Consider the following 27030-nt stretch of genomic DNA (forward strand, 5'->3'; position numbering starts at 1 on the left):
CAAAGTTCTGACTATTCAGAAGGTTCATGTTTTGGCACAGAGCTGATTAGATCACCACCAGTAACTGAGTATTACTCCTGCAAACAACCACCATCACACTCGATTTCTCAACAAAGCATTTTTCTGAATTAAGCGAGTTACAGTTGTTTTGTAATGAAGTCTGTTTCTCTCTGTGCACATCTCACCAATATGGCGACCAGGCAGACGCGTAGTGGAGATGTACAGCAGTGGTCCATGAGGTACAGTCAGGATGGCAGCAAAGCTAAGAAAAGGAGGATTTGTTCATCTCATATGGTGCCTAAATTTATTGGATCATAACATATCAAGTAATCTGCAGATGCTCTGGTTAAAGATTAAGGAAAACATTTCTATGGATGTCAGTTTTTGAGCCATGACATGGGCCAAAATGTGTCCTGCAACAGACTAGGTAAGCCTTGTTTTTAGCCTAGCAGTTGTTCATTACTTGCAGGCCCTACCGGTCAGGTCAGCAGTCGCTATAAATCAGAACAGGTAATACAAGTTCTCAAGGTTTTTCAAAAGCATACAGTCATAAATGTGTGCTGATGCGTACAGAAGTATGTGAGATCAGCTGTGAGACCAGCTACACTAAGAGGAGATAAATGGGATGAGAGTCATATACGGGTAACAGCTAAGGTTGATTTATTTTACCAGTGTTTGGAACGTTCTGTCCCATTTACTGCAAATCACATACACCTCTGTGAAATACCTGGCTGGTGCTTCAAAGAAAAACTCTATCAGTCAGACATCATCACACAGTTTTTCATCCTATATGCCGAAACAAAGTCTCATTAAAAACTTTTTAACAAGTTTGCACAACATCTTTAAGACAACGCAATCAAAATATTGAAAAGAATTTGCTTGGAAAATTAACACGGGGCTTTTGCAATAACAAAAATCCTTTCAAATATAGTTTAGCAGGTAGCACTGAACGCTGGAGGGAATGTGTGGAACAGGAAGCTAATTATTCTCATACAAAAAGTTTTGTGGGTCAGTTCAAGAGAAAACCATGAATATTTTTAATTTAAAGAAACCCAATATTATATTAGGCATCTTTCCAGGAGAGACAGAGAGGGGAGGAGATATATATTTTTATACAATAACAAATAGCTGCATTAAAACACATTACACAGAAGTGAGTGGAAGTTAAATCACCATCTATTAATGCATGGAAATTAACAGTTGAGGAGATTAAAGGAATGGAAAGAATCATTTATAGGCTGAGAAACAGAGGAAAAATGTTTTTTCTTTCTCTCTCTATCTTTGTTTTATTTCCCTAACTCTGTCTGTAAAAACAAAAACTGTTCAAATGTGGCAGGATGAATGAAATAAGTAATGAATCTGATTACTTGCGGTGTGAAAACTGGCAATAAAATCATAAAAAAGTTTGCACATGTGCATTTTTGCCAATCCACCATGCATTTGCAAAAGTCTGCATCAGAACTGACCCACCTGCACTGATATCTAAATCAGCCTGACCCGTCCTAACGAGTTAATATAAGACTTGCAACCTGTCTTAGAGGCTCATCAAACTGGGTTTCTCCTTTTCTCGTCTGTTTCCTTTGGTCTGCTCACCTCTGCCTTTGTCAGCTTCCAACACCCACATCATGCATCTGCTGGGCCCTGCCAAAACATTCCAGCCTGCTCGCTGGCTCTGTCTTACAGCTGAGAGGGAGAGGCACTGGAGGAGGAGGTGGAGGATGGAGGAGGCTGTGAGCTGCAGACAAAGAGAAGTAGGCAGATACTGAGGTTACAGAGGGAGGAGGAGGCATGGATGTTATTCTAAGCCTGGCATGTGAGACTCAGGCATGCTATGAAAACACTGGCAAGGAGGGAGAGGGAGAGAGAAAGAAAGGAAGCAGACAGGAAAAGGGGAGAGAAATATATTCAGTGAAGCTATGAAAATAGACTGTGTCTGCTGGAGGAGGACCCTGGAAGTCTGACTGAGCTGGAGAAAGGGCCATATGGCTCTGTGATTCAGCAAACTGCACCATGCATTGCTTTCTTCTGCACTGTGTGTGTGTGTGTGTGTGTGTGTGCGTGCGCGCTGCGTGTGTGTGTTTCTGGCTTAAAATTTAAATTCCTGATGTAGTAAAAAAAAAAAAAAAGTCTTGTGAGCCTCATGAATCTGTTCCATAGATGTGCTGCTGATTCAGACACACACACGCACAGAGCTTTGTTATCTCCTAAAACCTGTCAGCAGTTACTGCCCCCTCTCAGCAACAATAATCATTTTTCTTTTCTGTGTGATCACACCTTTCTGTTGTCCTAGCAATGCCTGTTCTTCCTCAATCCTTTATTGTTCTGTCCCACAAGAGCTGCATTTCCACTGCATGGTATGTCTGGACTAAACTCTACTCTCTTTTTTAATTTTCCTTTGTGCATAGTACCTGGCAACTGATCCTTTTTTTGGTAACACCTCAGTAGAGGTTCCAAGTGAGCTGAGCCTATACTAAAAGGCATCCCTCCAGGATTTTTCAGGCTGTTTTGGGGAATGTTGTGGCCTAAAATGCCTGATTTCACAGCAACCTTTCTCAAAAATTGCAATGCATGTTGCAATGTTTTTAGGCATTTTTTGCAATGAATGGAGCAAGTGAAAATTGAAAAATTAAATGTAAATGAATAAGTGCACCTGGGGGGCTTTTCTACAAAGATGCAGTAGCTTTTTGGAAATAAAGTTCAGTCAAAACAGCAAGCACAAAATTACAAAATATAGAAGTGCACGGAGCATTGATAAATGTCAAAAACAATGGCAAACCTGTGTTCTTTTTTTGAGTTGGAACTTTGTATGAACTGTTGCGATTGCAAGATTGCAACTTTCTAGAGGGACTGAAAAGGGGATGTGAAAATAGATGGCTGATTGCTGACACAGGACGTCCTGCACAAACACAGCATTTTTAAGTATCCAAGCTACTGCCCTTTTTGTTTTTGCAGTGTTACCACTGTGTCGAGGTATGCAAAAACTTAGCACAGATAAATGTTGCAGAAACACTGAGCTAGCTGCTAGATAAAAATTGCTACAGTGGACAGCAAGTGTCAATCAAATAAGTGGATACATGTCAGTGGCCTGGTAGTTCAGTTGGTAGAGACTTATGTACTGTGGCTGAGTCCTCTGCAGTGGCTGTGGGGTTCAACACCTACAGACAGTTCTTTGCTGCATGTCATTCCCCCACTCTTTCCCCCTTTCCTGTCATATTATCAGCTGTCCTATCAAATTAAGTTATAAAAGACCCCCTCCCCCCCTTTTTTTTCCTTCAGACACATGCTGGACGTATGCAAGAAAACAAGGATAAAAAAAAAAAAAAAAAAAACAGTGCAAGAAACTGCAGTCCTGGCTTTGAGGTCAAACAATTTTCGGTTTAGATTTTTGAAATTGTGACACCCCTAGTTTTGTCTATATTTCCACCCCTGATGAGAGAAGCATAGCCTCTTTTTGTGTGCATATTGAATGAGCAGAAGAGAGTGACAGTGAATGCAGTAGAGGAAACAGTGAGAAGTGAAGTTGTCAGTCTGGCAGTAAATATACAGTGTCGGTTACAGTTTGTCAGTGAATAAAATCTGCAGCTTCATTGCGATGTTGAGGGCGTAGTACCTGCAGTAGAAACAAAGAAGAAGTACCAAAAGCGAATAGACTCGCTGGTGGATGTGGTGGAAATACAGCGAAGGGTTCAGTTTAAGGGCCATTATTCTATCACATATATTGTCTGCTTGGGTCACTGTTTTTCACATGGCATGCAGAACAACTGCCCATAACTGTTTGTCTCCGTACTAGAGCTCCCTATCAGGCAGCTTCAAAATGCCTTGCAGCTCATTCAGGGCAGGATGGAGAATACTTCATCTGATCCTCCCAAAAACAAACTATTGACGTCCACCAGCGTATGTAAAAGGGCTAAAATTTGTGTGTGTTGTCACTCTGACCTGACTTTTAATGAACAAGATAAACTGGTCATGAAATCCTACTTCTTCCAGCTGAGGAATATTGTAAAAAAATAAGGTAATTCTTTTCTCAAGATGTATGCTTGATGCAAGGGCTCAACAGGAGTCCTGACGTATATTTATTTGCCTTCTTTTTAATTAATGGTGACAGAAGTTTTACTGAAAAAGATTACATTGCTGCGCCTTTCTTCAAAAGTAAAATCCTAAACATTCAGCATTAACTGCCGGGCTGTGTGCAGTCATTTCCAGTCTTTGCTGGCCACAAATTTTGACCAGTAGTCACACTTGTTCTCAGCTACACTCTGTATGGATCCATGTACAGTGAGGCTCCTTTATAGCCTTGTCTGAATAACTCACTTGTTGAAGACAGTCCATCAACAAGTCACTCCTTCCATTCACATGCATGTGGAATAAGCAGGTTGGTGCATCCATTTCCTTAAGTTTTAACACCACCTTCTGATGGGTGACTGAACTACATACAGTGACACCAGGACAAGTCAAGCTTTTACCCTGCATGCAACTTTTTTTTTTTTTTTCCAAAGTCACTCATCAGCCCTCTCTTCTTTTCTTTTGTTGCATGCAGAAAATCGGCTGTGACGGCATCATCGGCTCTTCAGCCAAAGAGGACCGCTGTGGCGTTTGTAATGGAGACGGACGCTCCTGTAAGATAGTCAGAGGAGACTTCAACCACACCAAAGGAATGGGTGAGTGTGCGTTTGTGTGTTTGTAGTAGCCAGCTAGCATGCTGTATGTGTGTCCTGATGTATGCAGATGTTGGCTTTCTATAAAGAAAATCAGGGATCCAATCATTGTCATTCACTGCTGATATGATGCAGATTGTTTGATTACTTACACTTATTGATGCCATGATCAGTTTAACTGTATGTGAACTCATTTAAATGACTTTTGTTTTTGCTCTAAATGCACTTTTCCATTTTCTGATGGAAACAGTTAATGTTTCAGGTTTGGTAGAATTATTTGGGCATGAAATGAAATGGTCAAATTTAAAGATGCTGGCATGAAATTGTTTATTTCAGTTTCTGCCTAATTTGACCTGCGCTGAAGATTGGCCTTTAACCCTGCTGCCAAACCCTACTGTCAATCACACATGGTGGATGGAAGCCTGAGAATTTTGAAGAGAAGTTTATGCCGCAACAGTAATTGTTAAATTTGCAGTCTGTTGCATTGATCCTAAGAGTTTGCTCAGGGATCATCCAGGTGGGGTTTATTCAAAGTTGCCAGCACAGTAGAGGGCTGCAGGAATGAGTCCTAAAACCCAGAAATGAGTCAGTCAAAGTCAGTGGGATTTTTTAATGGGCTTTTGGTTAAATAGCTGAAATTGTCTGTGGTTAATACAAGTTTAACCCCAAAATCAAAAATACTTATTTTTTCTTTTACCTGTATTACTGCTTATCCATCTAGATCAGGGGTGTACAACCTGTGGCTCCGGAGCCACATGAGGCTCTTTAGCTGCTTTCCAGTGGCTCCCTGTGGCTTTGGCAAAAAATTACATGGAAATGAAGTTATTTCTTTTTCTTAATTTTCAGTTGCATTCTGATTTATCATTGTTGTAGAGCTACACTGTAAACATGAAAAAGTTGAGAAAACTCAAACTTTCAAGGCAGTGTATTCCAATAGTTTTTTGAGTTTTGAGCCCAACCCAAATTCTTAAGTTTTGGGGAAAAAAAAGAATGAAAATCTAACTACAAACCTTTTGTTGAGATAATTAATGTGTCTTCTTTGGATAAACTTAAATATTTGAGTTTTAGAAAACCCCCAAAAAATTGAATTAAAAAAAAAATCACTGAGTAAATTTACTGAAATAAATTAAATGATGATTTTTTTTTCAGTTAAAACCATTTAATTTTCAGCTCAATGTGACCAATTTTGAAAAACACATTTCTGAGTTTCTAAAACTCAAAAATTCAAGTTTATCTAAAGAAGAAAAGTTAATTATCTCAACTAAAGATTAGAAAGTTGAAACTCAACAATCTATTGCAGTACGTTGCCTTGAAATGTTGAGTTGTCTCAACTATTTTTTACAGTGTTAATTGATTCTGTCATAATTTAACTGTAAAAATATGTAACCTATACACCAAGTAATACTTTGACAACTAAAATGTGTGTGGTTGGGTACTTGTTCCTCTAAATTTAGACAGTGGCTCGTCTTCTTGATTCTATGGATACCAAATTTTAAAAAGAAAAGTCCTCAGGGAGAAAGAGAATTTAACAGCTGTGGCTCTTTTTCCCTTTTTTGTCCAAAAGTGGCTCTTTTGGTTGTAAAGCTTGCAGACCCTTCATCTAGATAGTTTTGGTGTGAGTTACAGAGTTTTGGAGATAACAGCTGTACAGATGCCTGCCTTTTCTCCAGTGTGATAGAAGAAAATGGCACTCGGCTTGCGGTGCTCAAAGCAAGTGGTTCCAACATGAAACTGCTCACAATAAGGCCAGTGGATTCTCGTCAGTAGCCGGGACATGATCTCTGGAAAGAGACACGCCTGTTGAGTTTTTCCAAAAGTTTCTCCTTTTTTTTTTGGTGCTTTTAGCACCACAAGCCAAGCTCAATGTAGTTAAATCATCTTGAAGGCAAACATCTCTACAGTTCATATCTCCAAAACTCCAAACCTCACATTTTGTTCACACAACATAAAACAAGTCAGTAAATACCACACTGGTAAATTCTGAGGCTTTTTCTTGTCTCGAAAAGTGGCTAAATGAGACGACACCGGTTGTGGGGTTCATTTGGTATCACGTCAACACTGGTCACTTAATGTGTCTGTATCATAAACTTTTGTTTTCTTCACTAACCCAAAATTCAATGGAAAACTGAAATCAGCTTTTTGTAGGGGGAACCAGAGTGATCTTCCATGATACAAAAATGTGTCATCCCTGCACATCTACCACTAAACTCTGAGATGTTTGATTTATACACATACAGTAGAAGCTTTAATTGCAAAGAATATTACATAATTGTACTTACTGCACCACAGTATATACCACTAGTTACACATGTAGTAGCCTGTAGTTAAGAGCAGAAGTTTTTTTAAAGTGGGAGGCGGGCCTCCTCAGAGGAGTTCCAAACCGTTTCTGGCTCAATGACTGGAAATTAAAAATGATTGCATCAGTTATTACATCAATAAATAAATGAAATGTGTGTGATTTGGTTAAAAAAATGGTTCAGAGATACAGTTTTGGGGATTTTTACTGTTTTTCTCAGTCTGAAACTAACAAATGACACTCGACAGACCTTTTTATATTATATTTGGTGCAGACTGAAGTTATGTCAGACAGCAACATTAGGCTATCTTGGCTCAGCTGTTGAACATCTGTGGATGAAATAACATAATCATGATCCCGTAGACATCCAGGAATTGAACAAAACTAAACATCTAAACTGAGAGAGGAAGTCTTTTCCCAAGCTTTCTCTGAGGGGAGGCCCGCAGTCTCACACTGTGGAAAGCCTCTGGTGTAGTGGTACAGTGGGCTGGCATCAACACACACGTGTGTTTGTCTACACTGTCTACACTAACGCAGCGTGCAGGATCAGTGGCTACTTGAGAACAGCAGGCATTCTTCTTTTTATACATCTAATTACATCACTTAAGTCATAATAACTTTAGTGATTCTTTTTTGATTTTATGATTGCAGCTGATTGTCCCCCCCACCCCGAGCTGCTTTATCTTCAGTGTACACAGCTCAGCTATCCAATAGCAAATTAACAAGATCACCAGTCCGTCAGTGGGGGCCTATGGGAGAAAATCTGATCAATAATATAATATGATGTAGGCCTAATTTTTGACTTTTAAGACCAATACTTTTAGATTTCTTGGCAAGAAATTGTCCACACACTTTCACACACCATACTGCTTTACCAGGAACAAAAAGCTGTTGATTTGATGCCTCTAATTGAGACAGGGGGTGTTTCTGTTTCTAATCAGGGCTCTCATTCATCCCGACAAACCTGGAAACCTGCAATTATCACACCATGTTATCACTTCTGTAAAAGTCACTGAAGGGTTTTTTTTTTGAAAAAGTTGTCAGTGCATGGACTAACCTAATCAGGGCAGAGTAGATGGTTTCTTTCTTTCTTTAGCTTGTGTAGGAGGTGCTCATTATCTTTTCAGGTATCACTGACGAGCTCATGCTTCCCACCAGTTTCTTCTTCTGGTTATTCCAAAATAAAAAAACGACAAATTTATTACACATTACTTCCTGTCTGCTAGATGCCAACGCTCTGTCTCAATCCCACACAAGTGGTGTACATCATGCAAATATTCATAGAGTGATGATACAGTACTTGTACCATAGATGTCAGTGAAACTATGTAATCTTAGAATCGGGAACATTTTGTGTGTCTGGTTTATCCTTCTTACTTCACAATGTCTTCTGGAGTTGAATTTAGGAGTGAGATGTTCCACACATGATAGAAAAAAACTCTATGCTCTCATTCCCAGCTCTCATGGTAGCTTGGTCAGTGGAGTGTGCAGTTTTTGGACGTGCAGGGCGCCATGGTTAAATTAACAATGATAAAGAGGCAATGTCCAGCCAGACTTTCAAAGTAAAATCACAGAAACTGCTCGGTTAGGTTTAGGCAAGCTGCAGCCTCAGGGGTAGAAAGATGAAGCCAGTGCAGACTAGTCAGAACAGCAGTTCTTCTTCTCTTCTCCAGAAGAGAGTCAATGCCCATAGACCCCATATGAAAATGTCCAACTTTACAGCAGAAATAAACATGCTGACAGCCTGAGACAAAAATGATTTTGGTCTCTGTGAATAATTTCTCTATTCATGACAACAGTACAGAGCTGAATTTTTGTATAACTCATCTGTTTAAAATATATGAAGGCTTAAAGTCATGCATAATTAAATGTGTGCCCGCGCCGACTAACAAACTGGTGCCATCACTGGAGGCTGGCCGCCAAGATGGAGATGTCAGAACTACCACAATGAGAACCCCACAGTGAAACCTGTTACAAAGACTACGTCCATGTTTCATACAGTCTCGTTTAGGCAACAAAACTATTCAATTAGATTTAGGAAAAGATAATGGTCAGGGCTAAACAATAAGGTTTGTCTGCTTGCCCAGGTATGGTGTGAAAGTAAATCTGGCAACTCACTTGCTTAAATAGTGGTAAAAAGGAGTAAAACTATTTTGATGAATCATGAAAGTAACTTTTAATGCAAAAATGTCAGAAAATGCTGTTTTCAGTCTATTAAATATGGAGATTCCCCAATTGTCTTTGTTTATTATCATATTCAACTGAAAATCTTTGGATTTTCAGCCGACAAGAGACATTTAAAGACACCACCATGAGCTTTGCACAACTGGGATCAACATTTTTATAGACACTGCAGTTTTAGATTAAACAGAATTAACTTTAGTCTTTGTTGTTATTCAGCAACCACTAATACATAAACCAATTTGTACAAAGGCAAGTGACTTGACTTTGGGCAAATAGATTTCTGACCCACTTGCCCAACCAAGTGGTGGTTTGAGTCAAAATAGTTAACATAACTTATATGTTACAAAACGTACGTAACACACATACATGACACAAGTTAAAAAGAAGTCAACATTGACTTTTGGTTTCACACGGGACACAAACCCCTGTCTCCTTGGTCAAAGTCCTTTGCACCCCACCTCCTCCATATGCAGAATGTCTTGCTTTTTATTAGGGCTGCACAATTAATCGCAATAAAATCGCAGTATGGCCAAGTGCAATATCCAAATGGTAGAATCAAAACCAAATCACATTTTTTAAAAAAAGCAAAAATAACAAGGTCCTGTAGTGCTGCAGAGATGACCTGGCCTAAAAATCTTGTTCTCCAGATGAAAGAAAAATTGCAATGAAAAATGATCCTTTCCACTAATCTTATCACATATCATAATCGCAATTTCAGTCAAAATAATTGCAAGCCCTCCTCCTTATACTACATCACCTGACTTCGAGGGCACATCAGACGTAATGCTAAAGGGGCGAGTCTAAAAATGATGCTAGAGGTGAACTTATAGGTGATCTTAGTTTGAAGGTTAGGGACACTGACCACGCTGCTCTGTTTGATGTGTAGGGAGTGTGAACATGTTCAAAAAGTAGATTCATAATACAAATGGTAGTTTTATGTGTGAAATACTTTTCACAGCATCACAAACTCAAAAGCAGGACATGGTACATTGTGTAAATGGGCTAAATACTTTCCACCTTCTGCATAAGACATAATTAAATGTCCTATTTTATTATTTTAGGTTTTGAGGCTGTTGCACTGTCAGACAGTGGATTTACAGCTCCTGGTTGGAGTGGGTATCACACAGAATTAAAGCACACACAGCTCCTCATCATCACTCTCTTTGCACTTTGTAATTCTTCATCACGTTTGGTTTGGCCCACAGCGATCAGGCATAATTTGGGTTATGTTGCAGCAGCCACTGTGACAGAATCTGTGGACCCTGATAAATGAACCAATAATCAGCCAGTCTCTCTCCAGTGTCTCCACCACACCACAATCTGAGTCAGAGAAGGGGATAGTAACAGGGATGGGAGGTTGTGTGTGTTGGTGTGTGTGTGTGCACACGTGCATGCACATGCCGGTGTGGTCCACAGGACATGTGACCTCCGTTCCACCTCCTTGTCTTGTCCTCCAGTCACCACTAGGCAGTGTAAGAGGGTATCTACCTGTGTGATGGCTAAACCCAGAGCTGTCCCCAAGTGTTTCTCATGTAAGATGCATGCACTGTGTGTGGTGTGTGTGTGTGGTGTGTTTGTGTGTGTGTGTGTGTGTGTGTTTCCTGCATTGCCTGGAGTGTTTTACTGTAGGTAGATTAGAGAAGCAGTTATCTGTGGGCTCCTCTGGGAGGTGCAGTCTGAACCTTTTCAAAAAAAAAAAAAAAAAAAAAAAAAAAAAAGCTCGGTTACAGTTACATAACCATCTGTTTGACCCAGTTACCCCATAACCCAGCCGTGAGGTATTCCAGGGACGCATTCCTTTCATCCAAGGTGTTTCCTTCTCCCTGCTGCTCCTGCCAAGCGGCGGAGTAACAGCGGAGGAGGAAAACAGTGGTCTGTAATGATGCGTTAGAAATGTTACAAGTCCGACATTCACAGTGTTGTATAAAATGTCATACTTCAACATTTGGCGTTTGCTTCTTAAAACGTCAGACGTGTTGCTGGTAAACCCAGGTGAGCCCACAGCAGGCTGTATCTAACCATAGCTGGACGGGCAGGGTGGTGGAGGGCTGGTGGATACAGCTGGTCGGGCTTTCAGGAGGGAGTGGTGTGTTTGTTCATTGTGGATATGAGTTTGCCCAAAATCTCAGAAAAGATCTGCGCAGGATCAGTTTCAGCCGGGGCTCACAAAATTTTGTGTCATGAATGCAAACCCCTTGAAATGCAAATACCACGTCTGCACATGTAGAGATTCTGTTTCCTCACCTATAGAAAGGCTTTTTTTACAAATAGATGTAAGACTAACTAACTAATGTCCACACATCCTGCAGAAACATGGATAAACAGGAGTCAATCCAGGCACTCCAATATATAATTATAATATCTAATATTTTGCATGGACTGCAGAGTTTAAATTTATTATTTAGTCTGTATTTATAGTTTGTTTGTGTTGATTCAGGGTTGAGGTTCAAGCCAAAAACTGTCCTAAGTATATTAAATATTTCATGCCAGTTAATTTAAGACCAAAACATGTGAGTATGGTTAGTGGGTGACTGTTTGCACCTTTTGCAACTTTCACTGGTATCTGGGTAAATTTTTGCCAATCAGGCGTTCGTTTAATGTGCTCAAAAAGGAACCTTCCACTGCAAGAAGCCATGCCTGGCACACACACACACACACACACAGAAAAGTGCACTAGGTCAAGAATATGGTTCCGTTGGTTGTCAGGTATTGATGCACCAATTTCCTGCTCCCAGATCTACTTTAGATTGGTTGTTGGATTAGGGTTAAGGTTGTCAGAAGTGAGGCCGATCAGATCATTTCTGAGCCTGATTTGTATACTACATTATAAGTAAACCAATTACATGATGGCTGAGTGGCCTATCCAGACATGTCGGAGGCTAGAAGAGGACTGTTGCGAGGCAGGACACTGTTAGGTATCAAAACAACACTTTTACATGAGCAAAAGTGTTGTCACTTTTGTATGTTTCACTTTCTGTAGCATTTTTTGATGCAGAGTGCCTTTCCTGAATGTCTGTGCTTTTTAAATTTAAAGGCCCACCTTCTAGCTGAGGATACTCACTATTGTGATTGTGTCTAAATTGGAACCCTGGATTTGTGAGCGTCTTGCAAGATTTGAACATGTTTCTTCAATGTGCATAGTTGTATTCATCCACGTAGATGTGTGAGTTGCAGAGTTTTGGAGATATCAGCCTTAGAGATGTCTGCCTTCTGTCCAGTATAATGGGACTAGATAACACCAAACAATACGTTTGAAAAATTCAAAACCAGTGTCTCTTTCCAAAAACTATGACCCATTTGCTCAAGATAATCCAAATACCTTGTTGCAGGCAGTTTTATGTAGGAACTACTTTCTTTCCAATAGAAATAAAATAGTTCCAGTAGATTCTACTCCAGGAAAAGTAGTTCCTACACGAAACTGCACAAAACAAAGTCAGTGAATTATCTTGATAAACTGGGTCATGATGTCTGGAAAGAGAAACTGTTGTTGAGTTTTTCAAATGATTTTTTTTCTTTTTGGTGCTTTGAGCACCATAGATCTAGTGCCATTTATTCCGATCATACTGAAGAGAAGGCAGACATCTCTACAGCCAATATCTCCAAAACTCAACAATTCACACCAAACAAACAAAAAAGTAGAGAGTGAAGTGCACTATGGGCCAGAGGAAAATATGTAGTTTTTGATTAGAGGATGAACTGTCCATTTAAGATCTGCTTTGGGACAAAAAGCACAAAAAACGCAGGTCTGGGGTTCCTATATAGGCACAACCCAATATTGTGTTACACCAAGCACAAAAAGACTGTGACATGACCTGAGATCTGCCTTGTCATGTGATGAAGACATCATGGTGGAGGATGATTCAAATTTACACATTCAGCCTTTTGAGGTTATTTGCATTTCATCCTTTGGGTTCATTTGACAAAATTTTTGCTGTTGTCTTGTCAGTGTGTGTGTGTGTGTTTGATTTCACCAAAAACTGGCTGTCAGCCAGAAGACCCGTGTCCTCACAGTGTGTAACAGTGTGCTGTGTGTTTGAAGGACTCTAAAGCTCAGGGGATGTGTTGGTAAGTATGGAGTCATTTTGGTGTCTGTAACTGTGAAATACTGTACTGTGTAAAAATGTTGGGCATGATTGTGTACCAGATACAAAGCAGCTCAGATTTGCCTTGTTGAAGATGCAGAAACAAAATACTGAATGTATTCTGGAACACTATGCAACCAATTTGCTGCCATCTGGAAACATCCATTCTATTCAAGTTGTTAATCTTTCTTCCTTGTATTAAAGGAGAGGATTTTTTTTATTTCCAATCAGATTTTTTGTAGTTTCAGCGATTATTTCTGTTAGTTACACTAAACATTTTACAAGACTGTCCAGCATTTAACTGACAAAGACCTTAAACGGCCATCTGAAGTATGACTTCTCTGTCTGAATCAAAGGTGGAAGTAGCGTGACTTTGTCAGAAAAGTAACAGGACTTAGTGTGCTGTGTGAGCTATGAGTGAGGTAGGGATTAGCGGGTCGTGTCAGCATGTGACGTAATATCGGGGAGTATATAACTGTAACCTCAGCTCTCTGCAGTCATTGTATATTTTTTCACGTGCTTTTGTTAACAGCTCCTTAATTTCAGGCCGTCTAGTGATGGGCACAGAGCAACAAACCAACCTGGAGTTTCTGGTCTGTGGAAACCTCTGTCAGAAGCTGGAAGATTACAAGACACTTGAGGATGTCCTGACACACCTGCATGCGCCGCTCTTTCTGGTCATCGTTCATCAGCTTCGGCACCATCTTCGCGCAGATCTTCTGCATGCCCAAATCTTCTGTGATAATCTTCCAGACGCTGTCGTGGTTCATGCCCAGCTCACTTGCGATCAGTCAAACAGTCAACCGACGATCGCAACACACCACCTGCCTCACACGCTCAACGCTGGCCTCATTCCTGCTCGTTGAAGGTCTCCCACTCCTGGGGTCGTCTTCCATGTCCTTGCGTCCCTCTTTGAACCTCTTGTGCTGCTCGAAAACCCGTGAGCGTGATGTGGTCTCATCTCCATACACTTGCTGCAGCATTCTAAGTGCTTCTCACAAAGTTTTCCCCAGACCAGAAACTTCAGGTTGGTTTGTTGCTCTGTGCCCATCGCTTGACGGCCTGAAATTAAGGAGCTGTTAACAAAAGCACGTGAAAAAACATACAATGGCTGCAGAGAGCTGAGATTGCAGTTATATACTCCCCGATATTACGTCACATGCTGAGGGGCACTGGCCACCCCTGAAATCTAACTGGCCACCCCAAGTGCTCCCCCATCGTCCTCAAGTATGATTGTCTTTCTGCCTAGTGAGAGGCGGGACCATAATTTCAAACACTTGTTTGATGAGTGCATTGTTTTCTTTTATATGCAACCTAATTCTTATTAATAGATCATTTTACAACACAGAGTTGTATCATGAGATGTTAGTTGTAGTTCTCTTTATGCTGCTCACATAAAAAAAAACAATACACAAGAAAATGATATCTACCCAATGGGTGGATAAATAACACAAAAGCAGAAAATCATGGAGTCTCACAGCCTGAGGAAAGAAGTAAAATGGAGGTACAGTTTCTTTTTTGACTTATAAAGTATGGATGCTTTATATTATATTTGTATGGTACCACTCTGTTGTGTTGTGTGGTAGGATTAATTATCTTTTAAATATAAAAATTAAACACAGGAATGTAAGAAACTGTATGATATTGTAGTGCCAGTGATTAGAGTAGATATTAGAAATGGTAAATTAATGCTGTTATTAAAAGGATCGCTAATAGAACTTCATTCTAATACTACTTCATGTCTACCAAGTTGTATTTATTATTGTTAATTTTACTGCAGAGACCTACACTTCCAAAACAGATGCTGGAGGGGCACCTACAGTGTCTTCGTAGGTGTAGGGCCACTGACTAAGCTGCCATATTTGATGAGTTGAGACTGAGACCATGTTGGTATTTTTTTCTCATCAGCATCATTTCTGACATTTACAGCATGGACATGAAGTGATATGAGTCAAAGCTAATGTGCAAACAAACTGTAAACAAGCAAAATGTATTAATAAGACGGATAAAGGTGTGAGTTTGCGGCACAGTAACAGGCGCAACAAACTACCAGGGTGTAGGAGATGTCAGCAGTCTGTAGTCACCCACACAGTCCTGAGATGTGCTTTAATCAGCTGAAAAGTCCCTATTTACTCACATTATTTGGAAGTGAGAACAAAGATGGAAATTGAGATCAGAACTAGATTGTCCATACTACTTTTAAGTTCAGTTTTGATCTATTTTATTTTGATGCAGTTAGGTAGGAAAGCATATTGGTGCCAAGCTAGAAAAAGAAAAACAGATCAGTATCACATAACATAAATGTTATTGTTCTTACAAAGTGTTTTCATCTATTTTTCAAAAGTCAAAGCACTAGGATAGACAGGGAGCAGAAAAAGAGGGGCTCCTCCTCAAAGTCTCAATCTACACAAAAATATGATGGAAACTACCACAAGGAAATCCAGCTACAACAAAGATTGGGAATGTATTTAGATACACATATCATACATTGGTAATGTATGTAATAAGGTGATACTGAGCTGTTTTTCTTTTTCTGGTGTGGCAGCAATATGCCACTGAAGTTACGTGCATTTTTAAAAATGCAGTGGAGGATTATAATGGGTATTTCAGATGTGATAAAATTTCTGTTTCACTACCACAATGCTGTAATGTAGGCTCTATGTTCATGAACGATGGCTAAAGTGACAAAAATCAAATGGGAGTTTTTTTAAAAAAAAGCAATGTTACAAGTCCTTCATGTGCTTTTCTATAATTTTCTGTACAGTCATGTGGTTTTATTTTTACTGTATGATGAACCTGAAAACACTGAAGACACAGTCACTGGTACAATAGTTCCTATCAGGCTGAGCTGCTTTGTACTGAAATGATGCCCAGCATGTAGAACAGAGGTGTGCAGTGTGTGGGGATGGGCTGGTGGCTGGTTGTGTGACAGTAAAAATACTTGTCTCTGTAATAAAGTCTACTATTTGGACATGGTAATGATAAAGGAGGTACTCTCATTGTTCAAATTATTCAGAACTGAAATGAACAGTAATGAAGGACAAAAACAGCAGTATGGCCCACTAAAAGGGGAGAAAAAATGTAATAAAACCATGCAAAAATATAAATATGAATATAAATATAGTTGTTAGTCAGAGGGATGGAATTCAGTTGTGCATAGCATCTCTGATACTCACACACAGAGGCCACCAGCCTGTCCCTGTCTCTCTGTCTACCTCCGTGTGTCTCTGAATCTGTTTTCAAAAGTCAGACAAAAGATCCACACAGCACTGATGCACCCAGCTCATTTAAATTTGTCTGACTTTTGCACTCAGTTCCTTTTTGATCCCACAGCATTAAAAAGTTCTGTGGACGTGTGGTGCCCTGTTCTCTGTCTGTCTCTGAATGTGTTTTCACCTCATCTTTCTGTCTCTCTCTCTCTCAGGCTACATCGAGGCTGTGGTTATCCCTGCAGGAGCCAGGAGGATCAAAGTGGTGGAGGACAAACCCTCACACAGCTTCCTGGGTAATGATGCATATGTTGTACAGGGTGTCCTTACAGTCCTTGAGGACAATAACTGCTAACTTCCAGACATTCTCACAAACTCAGTACTGTTTTTGGCACCTATTGCCAGTGTGATACAGCATTACTACAGTGCCTACACACTACTACTTTAGTACTAGTACTAGGAGTGTGCCATGTGACATCTTTTACGCTAATATTGTCCATGGTTCAGTTCATACTCTGGTTTAGGAGTCAAGTTTTGGTCCAACTTCACTACAGCAGTAAAAAAAAACAAAAACAAAAAAACAAAGGCATAAGGATAAATTTCTTTTTATCTGGATGACAGCATCTAATGAGTATTTGAATGTTTGACCAGGACCCTGAATTGTTCCCAAACAACTGATTTAAAGGACACTCGCAAGTCTTGCTAGCTTGGCATCACTGGACTAATTTGCACATTCAAACCTCTCTGTTAGTTTTCAGTTTTCAAGGGGCGTTATCAACACAGACAGACCAAAGTGCCTCTGGACGCAATTAGATAGACCTACAACCAATCAGGGCAACCAATTGTGTGACATAGCATTGCTTGGTCCATTTTCAAGCAGGACACAAAATTATGGAACAACCTGTCATGTATTACAGCTAAACAGTACACTAAAAATGTTTCTGAAAACATTTGAGGTGAGAATTACAGAACAGAATCTTGATCCACATTTAATCAGCACTGCCTATTCTGACAGTCTGATTGGTGTTTCGGGAGTCTGGGATGTTGCTAACTGGACGCAACTGGATGGAACTATAACCAGTCATAGCAGTACATGTGACTTTTCAAATCCAGACCAGTGACATCCTCTTGAATAATCATATAGAACCTGCTCCATATTAAGTAAACGGTTGTGATTAGCCCGACCAGATCCAAGACTGGTGGAATTCTCTGCAAAACTTAGACTTGTGAACTCTCTTCATTACATGCATCAGTCCATGTGTGGTCTGAGTGCGTCAGTGTGAGCTGGACCATGACAGTTTGGCATGAAGACATCAAACATTACAGCCCTGCCTCTGACTGCAGAATTTTGCACCACAGATATGACCACCATTTCTGGCTTGGGGCCTTGAAATTGTATAAATCCTTAAGCCCTTTTGGGCTCTTATTTTTGTAGTTCTGTTCATGTTTTCGTGGACCACACTCACAAGTTGTTGAGGTTTGATTAGACAACAAACATTCTGTTGTTTTTGACTCAACTCAAATTCTTACTCCTGATGTCAAAGGAGTAAACTACAGTTTCTTCCAACTTAATATAAAGCCCAACTCCACACAGTGTGACAGAGTGGAGTGCACCACTCTGGACATGTGCTGAGGTAGTCATTTGGCTGGGGCTTCAGAGTACCCACAATCCACCTCAAGGGTTCTTTTAGCAGATCAGCCAGAGCTGAAGAAGCAAACTGCTCCGATCACTCCAGAATGATCTTTTTCTTTTCAGTTTAACAAAAAAAGGTCATTCAGCATTTGACCAGTTTAACACATATGACAAATCCATCCAAAAAAACAGTTTATACATCCACCAGCACCTCCGTGTAGCATCTCTGTCTATCGCACAGTTTGCAATAGTTGGTGAGTACCAGGTTTAGTTTAGATCACAATGGTACCAAACCTGACAAACTGAATGTGCTCACAAGACTTATGTCACTTCACCTGATGTTATGCAGGAAATGGTTCTAGCACAGAGCTCCCCCTAAAATCACTGTGGTTGTCAAAAATATCAAAGTATCAATACTTCTTTCAAATCATGTGTTTAAAACCCGTACAATATTAACATTTCATAGTATTGAAAGTACCAAAACTAACTAAAAATGACCTAATTTAAGACCTCAGTTCAGTATTTATCATCCTGCTCAAAATTTGACTTGCAGCAAAACCAGACAGTGTTCAGAGACTCTTCTGTATCAGCATATTGTGAGCGCTGTGGGCTGTTAATCTTTAAAAAAAAAAAAAGGAAAAAAAACTGTCCTATTCTGTCTGAGTAGGACTTTATTTCTTTTTTTCTGTGGTATCAAGTATCATCATTTTTTAATACTAGTATTGTATCACAGTTTAGGTTCAGTCCAACTTGTGTACAGCCAGAGGGGAGAAAAAAAATGCACAAGGACAAATTTCTTTTCATCTGGGTGACTCCGTCAAATGAGCATTTGAATGTTTGACCAGGACCCTGAACTGTTCCCAAACATCTGATTCAAAGGACACTCGCAGGTCTTGCTAGCTTGGCATCACCGGACTAATTTGCACATTCACAAATGTGAATTAGTCTGGAACCTTTTCAATTTTTTAGGGGCGGTGTCAACACACACACACCAAAACTGCCTAGGACTCTTTTTTCCATTTCTAACTCCACAGTGTGCTGATAAAAGATACATGATGTAAAGTGTTCATTTAAGAGCTTTAGAGCTGTTGGTATGTGCATTTCTGTTGTTTTTCCCTGCTTTAAGCTCTTATACTAAGCTAAGCTCACCACATTGCGACTCCAACTCTATCTAATATACAGACATGGGAGTAAATGAGTTCACTTCCCATAATGCTTAACTATTCATTAAGTAAATCACCACAGAAGTGGCTGTGCAAGTACTGGAAGTATACACTACAGTAGACAAAGTGAATTTGTAGCCATTTCAAGTTCAGGCCACTCAAATTGCTGATATTTGATAAAAGTGACACCATATAGTTGTCACCTTCTGCCCTATTGAATCTCCACTGTAAACAGTACTTTTCATGAACTTCAAGTCTACAAATACACAGAAAATGTACTGCGTACACATCAGTGTCTGTTGGACAAAGACAACCAGGTGTTAACCTGAATATGTTACCTCTGACCTCCCATGTTGTCCTCACAGCCCTGAAGGACTCCGGCGAGAGGTCCATCAACAGCGACTGGAAGATCGAACTTCCAGGAGAGTTTGAGCTGGCTGGGACCACGGTGCGCTACGTTAGAAGAGGACTGTGGGAGAAGATGTCTGCCAAGGGACCCACTAAGACTCCTTTACACCTGATGGTAAACACATCATCTCTCTGTTCTGTTGACTGTCTTTGTGCACAATGCTTCTTTAGTGTGTAAGAGGCTCATCAGTTTGATATTTTTGACTGTAAATAACTCTAAATTAGATATGCACTGGTTTGTTTTCCCTACCTTCAGATCAATTTCAGGAGAGGAATTGTCCTAGTTAAACTTTTATTAATGTCAGATCAATAATTTAAGCTTATTAACTTTAGAATTTCAAACCAGGACTTTCAGCATTTGGACCAGATATCTTCTGAAAAATAATGTGTGCCAAATTTAGAAGGCCACTCATATTTTTCTAATGTTACAGATACATTTTTAATCAACAATTAGGTAAATATAAGAATGGGATCTGAATGTACTGGCAGACATTCAGTGTTGAAGGACTCAGGAGACATGGAATTGGACCCAGAAGCAGGGTGTTTTTTTTTTTTTTACAGTTTTTTGGTAAATTGAATATATTCAAGCTCTGGACTGTTGCTCAGACAAAAAGGAAGCTGAAGACGTTACTTTGTGCTGTGGGAACATGATCTGCATTTATTTCATACCTTTATCTACCCAGAAATATATTCTCTCCTGCAGAGGAAAATCCTTTTTCTGATCTATCACAAGAGACCACACACAGTCACCCCGTGCAGAGCTGGAGACTGAATGGCTGAACAGTTGATTAAACTATTGGGCATAGTTGTAAGGCAGTGGTCTGGGCTGTAATGGAAGCTAATGAGCCTCATGTCAGGGATGTCCATTTAACACAAACAGTGTCGTCTTCGATGTGTTGTATATCTCACTACTTACACAATAAATGCATTTCATGGATTTTCAGACACTGAAAACATCTGCATGTTATCAGGTCATTTGAGTTCAAACCTGATTGCTTCAAAACCTGATTTGAATGAAGCCATTTAGACTTCATAGGGCATTGCTGTTATTTGAATAGCAGTGTGTGTGTGTGTGTCAGATTCTGGTTTAAATCTTAGCTGTGGTCCTTTCTGTGTGGAGCCTGTGTTTTCTCATGTTCCTTCGACTGAAACTCCTCAAATACTCTATACGCTTCTTCTGCACTGGACACAACTTTGGCAAGCTGATCAGACTCGTCTCTTTCGTACCTGCAGATGTAATACAGCTCCCCATCTGCTGTTTATATGTCATAATATCTGACTTCTTAGGACTTTTTGGTAACATTTTTGTATCACGGCAGATTGTTTTAATATGAAATGCATCCTCACCCTTCATCCTGAAGGTGTCAGCTCGTCTCTCAATTATGTATTTTTCTTCATAACTTAAACTACTTTGTTTCTGCAGTTGAAACTACCAGAACTACTAGAAACTGCAGGTTTATCGATCCTCTTGAGTAACTGGGTCATGATTTTTGGACAGAGATGCTTGTTTTGAATTTTTCAAACATATTTTTTTGGTTCTTCGAGCGCCACAAGTTGAGTGCCATTTAGTTCCATTATATTTGAGAGAAGGCAGAATCAAAAAAAATCTAGATGGATAAATAACACTACAGGCCAGGGGGGAAATGTGAAGTTTTGATTTTGGAGTGAACAGGGCAATAAAGTTTAATTGAACTGAATTATAAACGGTTCTCCCTACTTTAATCCAAAAGGGGAAACAGTGCCGCCAAAGTCCCTCTTGTGCCCAGAAAATATACACATTGGCCAGATTCCCTGTGGGTGCTTGTGATTGACTATGCCACGCTGGTTACGGAGTTTCAGATCCAGCACCTCTTAAAATACTCTGGGATCCACTGATAAGTACCCTACAACACAAGCAAAATAACAAAACCACACAAACAGACACAACAAACCACAGAATCACACAATATGTATAATACCAGTCTGACACTAAATCACACTGCCTCTATAAGAGTCTCTCACCATCTCTTACTATTCTGCCCTCCAAGGGAAAAAAGCAATAACTTCATTTTGAGGTATAAACATTTTGTGACATTTAAGACATAGTTTGTCATATGGACAAATGTCTTCTCTGAAATGTGTACATAATGTTGTATTTTGGAGAAAATAAGGGATAATTACATTAACTGCAAAAAGCCACAGAGAAACCAAAGCAACCCATTGTAACATTAGATACTGCTTTTTAAAGCTAAAGTGATGAAGATAAAATGGACGTTACTCTTTTGGCCCAGTGTTTTATGGTAAGCTACGCCAAAGCAGAATACAGTAACTTCCAAATAAAGGGCAAAGGGCAAATCAGGATTCATATGTAGAAACAATAAGCTCTATCACTGCCACATATCCAATTATCTGCTTGACACTATTTTGGCTCAACAAGAACATTTTCAAGTCATTTTTCTCAGTTCTGAACTCTGGGAAGTTACTGCCTTGTTCCTTTGCAGGGTGGTATTCCTGCCTAATTGTCACCCAGACTTCTCATAAACTCACAGAACTGGTGCATAAATTGAAATTTTCTAGCTCTTCCATGTCCCCAATAATTTGACTTTCTTATACCTTGAAGTACCAGTTATCCATTTTTATACAATACAATACAGTATGTATATACAGTATACATTATACAGTTTGATATGTATTAAATATAAACAATATAGGCAGTATAAACAGCCAAACAGTCTGTGCTTTAAAGGGACAGTTCACTCCAAATCAAAAAAACATTTTTCCTGTGGACTGCAGTGCTGTTTATCCATCTAGATCAGGGGTGCCCAATACGTCGATCGCGATCGACTGGTCGATCGCAAAGGTAGTGTGGGTAGATCGCATGCCATTCAACAAGAAAATTAGATGTTAGCCTATCATCCATCCCCAGTATGGCATTTGCCACTTGACTGACGTACAGGGCAGCCAGTGTAAGACATAGCCGTGGGAACATATTCTCAGCAGGGGGGGGGGGCTGAGAAGAAAAAGCTCTGCGCTGCACTCGCAACTCCCTGCATTCATAATAATGATTAAAAAATACCCGCACAGTAATTAAGACTGCAAAAATCTGTCTGTATAACTGTCCATGGTGCCGATCACCTTGTCAACCATAAACAATTTGTCACGGCTGCTGTCCATGTCACTGTGGTGCTGAACTCTGTGTGTAAAGGCGCCGTGTGCTGCGCGGCGGCAGCATTAGAAAAGAAAAGTGTCTGACCGGCGTCACACAACTCCAAATGTGGCTTTCCTCTCCGGGTTGGCGCTGATGAAGCTCCTCATTAGGCTGCCAATGTCCAGACTGTCCAAAACATCTCCATGAACATGAAACCAACAACGCGATCGCCGTCCTCAATATAATGGAGCCATCTCCATTTGCTAAACCAGCTCGCACTGAATGACCGACAAAACGTTTCTTTACCAAATGACCTTCCCGGAAATGTGAAGCTAGTTGTTTGATGCGGTGCCTCTGAAATACTAGCATTTTGACCTGGGACGTTAGCTTGAGTTGCAGGTGCACAGCTGATGTCCCGGTCCCGGGGGTCACAATCTGGGGGTGCTGCTGCTGTCTTGATCATTTTCGGGGTGGGTGGACTGGGCTGTGAGTCTGCCTCCTCACTTTTAATGTAGGTAGATCATTTTGACTTGGTCATTTTAAAAGTAGCTCGCAAGCCGAAAAAGTGTGGGCACCCCTGATCTAGATAGTTTTGGTGTGAGTTGCAGAGTTTTGAAGCTTTTGGCTGAAGAGATGTCTGCTTTCTCTCCAGGATAGTGGAACTAAATGATACTCACCTGGTGGTGCTCAACGCACCAAAACAATATATTATAAAAATTCAAAATTAGCATCTCTATCCAGAAATCATGACCCAATTTCTCAAGATAATCCACAGACCTTGTTGTGAGCAGATTTATCTTTACTTCTAGTAGAAAAGAAAAACTGGTAGATTGTAAAGTAGTTCCAGTAGATTGAACTGCAGAAAGAAAGTAGTTCCTACATGAAACTGCTCGCAACAAGGTCTGGTCAACAAGGACAGAGGTTTTAAATTGAGTATTTTGGACACTATGAGTACCACAGGACTAGTAGAAGAGAGGACAGACATCTCTAGGTTTGATATCTCCAAAACTCACATCAAAACAGTGTAGAGTGTTATACAGTACTACAGGTTAGGGATGTGCGCGAATAGTCAACTATATGATTAAACGTTGCCACCCTCGCTAGTCGGCACCAGGAATACCAATCGCTTAAACTTCAATATTTCATTAATGCACAATGCTAGTTAACTGTTGCCTCTGATGTTATGCAGCCGCCCACCACTAGTCGGGGCCACAGCCCCATCAGAGGGTTGTAAGTGCATATGCCTTGATGGCCCAGGCAACCCAGATTTATATATCAGCAAAGTAAAACAGATGACAGCTCGTAAAACCAGCACAGTTGGGCAGTGTTTTAATCTAGAAAATGGAAATAATGTTGAATGTAGACTGTGACATAATAAACTGATATATATTCACTCAACTAGAGCAACATGTGACCACGTTAAGCACATACACGGACATTAACCTGCAAGCAGAGCAGCTGCTGCTGCTAGCACGGCTAACGTTAGCCACATTGTGTGTCAGGCTGGCAGCTAACATCAGCTCTGGGTCATTTACCCACAGACACTGTCATCCTCTTCAGTCTGAAAAGCTTAAGTGTTTAGTGCATTGTTGTCATGTTTTTTTAGGTTAATGTGTAAGATCTGTGTTGCACAGTGCAGAGTGGCACACATTTCAGCGGCTTTTAAAGTACGATTTGTTGATTTATATACCCAAAACATACTCTGTGATTAATGACTTCAAATGGCTCTTAATATGCTTTTTTTGGACCGTGTTTAACATTATAAATGAAAAAAAAAAATTAACTGCTTTCTGAGTGTTTTCTTACTATTAGACTAGTCGACTAGTCTAAATAAAATTTTGTGTTTTAACTGACAGGGAAATTAGTCACCAGGAACTTCCCTCCTACGGGCCAGAGGAAAAATATGTACTTTTGATTTTGGGATGAACTGCCCTTTAATTAGTAACTGAAAAGGCGCAGACAGAAGCAATATACCTGTCCTACATTCTTATCACTTTAACCATACTCTCCAGAAATACAAATAATAAAGAAAAATATAAAGAAAGAAAGAAAAAATCATGCATACTTCTAACCCTCAAAAATAACCTCCTGAGGCATTCTTTAAAAAATCAGAAGCGAGTAACACCTTTTTAAATTTATATTGGCATTGTTCCATAATTTAACCCCAGAATTTCTGTCCCTATTTGCAAAATGTGAGCTGATAGCCTAAACTGGATGAATAAATGTGCTTAATAGTGTACAATATTACAGTGATGAGAGGGAGAAACGTTTTTAACCTTTAATATAACATGATTGATGGTTGCTGAGCTGGGTGCAAACATACACCTCAGACTGTATGAAAGTATAAAAAGTTGTATGTTTGATACAAATATACGACTATTGCGCTGCTTCTCTTTTCTTTAAGCTCCTCTCTCTCTGTCATATTACAGGTGCTGCTCTTTCATGACCAGAGTTATGGAATCCACTACGAGTACACAGTGTCTCTGAACACAACTCAGGACCGGAGCAGCGAGGAGCCAAAGGAGCCAGAGTATCTCTACATCTGGACACACAGCAGCTGGCAGGACTGCACGGTCCAGTGTGGAGGAGGTAACACACTATCAAACCATCACTCACACATATCATCACATTATGTTCTGTCAAACACAATCTACGTGTGGAAATCAGCTCGTTTCAACAATCCAATCATGTTGCAAGTTTCAGCAATGAAAATGTTTTTGTGAATGTCATCTGGTTTATTTCTCTTTGAAGTGTCTCTGCCAAGGTTTTCTTGATGCTTTTTGGACGTTAATCCGTGTTTTCTTACAGAGATCAGACAGGGTCCGTTAGACACTGTATATGATGTTGGGCTTTACAAAAACACTCAATTTGACCTGACAGGACACGAGACAGTGCTGAGAGTCAAGATGTCTTTATTGTCCCTGAGAGGGATAATAAAGAGATATTAAAGAGGTTGTCTGGTTGGCAGCTATCAAGTAAAACGAAGCCAAGAAATTCAAAAATGTTAACTTGGAAGACATTGGAGATTAAATAAATGTAACATGAAATGCTATAAAAATATAGTTCAATCAAAATAGGAACAATAAAATCCCGTTACTGCACGGGCCCAGTTTTGCAAACCTGTCCCCGCTCTCATCCGCAAAGCTGAGAACTAGAACTGACAGAGAACTGTTCCCGCAAGTATTTCCACATCAGCTCCGCAGCCGCCCAGAACCGTGAAGACAAGCCCCACGACCCAACCCGCACCACGTGTTTCCATCCAGCGTCCCTTGCGGCTATCAAAAGCTAATACTTTTTAAAACATTTTTCCAAGCAGCAAAGCCACGGGTATTGTTCTCACAGTCTCTGAGCGCAACACAATCCACCCAAATGTCCAGCTTTGCCTTTGTTAATGTATTGTCCACAATTTGGTATCCTCCACTGGCTATTTCTGCCATCATGTCATTTTGCCATCATTTTGACAGCAGCTAGCCCACATCACTGTCATCTAACTGTCATCTAACAGTCACATTCAAATATTTGGTAGAATGTGGGCTCAAAAGTTGTGTTGTACACTTTCCCAATAAAACCATGGCAACTGATTATGCTGGATATTCCTATATTAGCCAATATAAAGTTACTGAGCAGTCATTTTATGAAATAAACATATTATTGTACTGTATATTATATTATCATTCTCACCTCCTGCCAGACTGCACCCATGAATTTATATAAATGTTTTTTACCCATTAAACAACATTTTGCCGATCACCCACCATTTTTCCACAGGTACCTGAACTGTTGCAGGACTCTGGTGCACCTGAACATTCACAACAATTTAAGAAGCCTGAGTAACCTGCTAATCAGACTGAACTCAATTTTCATTTGCTTTATTATGGTCCAGGTGACACATGAAAATAGTGTTCACTTTTTCATAAAAGTAACCGGTTGATTTTCCCGAGCGCAGCACATCTGCACCATGGTTCTGATCCATCATCTGCATGGCTGCAAGCCCCACCAGCATCGTTTCAGAAACATTTCAGCAGAGTATTCTGTTTACTTGCTCAGGTTTTGTTGATCAGCTCCTCTTCCCTTGCTCTTAAGCAGGCCACATGGTTAAATAGTTCCTTTGCTGTCTGTCTTTATGATCGTGAGTCTGCACAGGGTCTTTTATATGGTGGAATTTAGCCATTAAACTTGGCACTTAAAGTTTGAGGCCCTGAAGGTTTTCAGAAATCAAGCCATCACAAAAACACCTTGTGGCAGTCATTGTGGCCATTTTACTTTATGCCACG

At 40.0% G+C, this 27030-nt stretch overlaps 1 protein-coding gene across 2 annotated transcripts in view; it reads left to right on the top strand.

Annotated features, from left to right (window-relative positions):
- The window catches only part of adamts17 (ADAM metallopeptidase with thrombospondin type 1 motif, 17), a 188465-nt gene that overhangs the window by 138833 nt on the left and 22602 nt on the right, over nt 1–27030 (top strand). Inside the window, exons 15-19 of one of the 2 annotated variants that reach the window (XM_084722188.1) lie at nt 4538–4658; nt 10592–10666; nt 16641–16721; nt 19587–19744; nt 25186–25345. In XM_084722188.1, the coding sequence (XP_084578314.1) occupies nt 4538–4658; nt 10592–10666; nt 16641–16721; nt 19587–19744; nt 25186–25345 (595 nt within the window). The remainder of the gene's footprint in view (nt 1–4537; nt 4659–10591; nt 10667–16640; nt 16722–19586; nt 19745–25185; nt 25346–27030) is intronic. The other variant, XM_084722196.1, reaches the window with a different exon arrangement.

Source organism: Lutjanus erythropterus, chromosome 1, assembly GCF_056507025.1.
Source record: "Lutjanus erythropterus isolate fLutEry1 chromosome 1, fLutEry1.hap2, whole genome shotgun sequence".
In the NCBI taxonomy this organism is placed as follows: Eukaryota; Metazoa; Chordata; class Actinopteri; order Lutjaniformes; family Lutjanidae; genus Lutjanus; species Lutjanus erythropterus.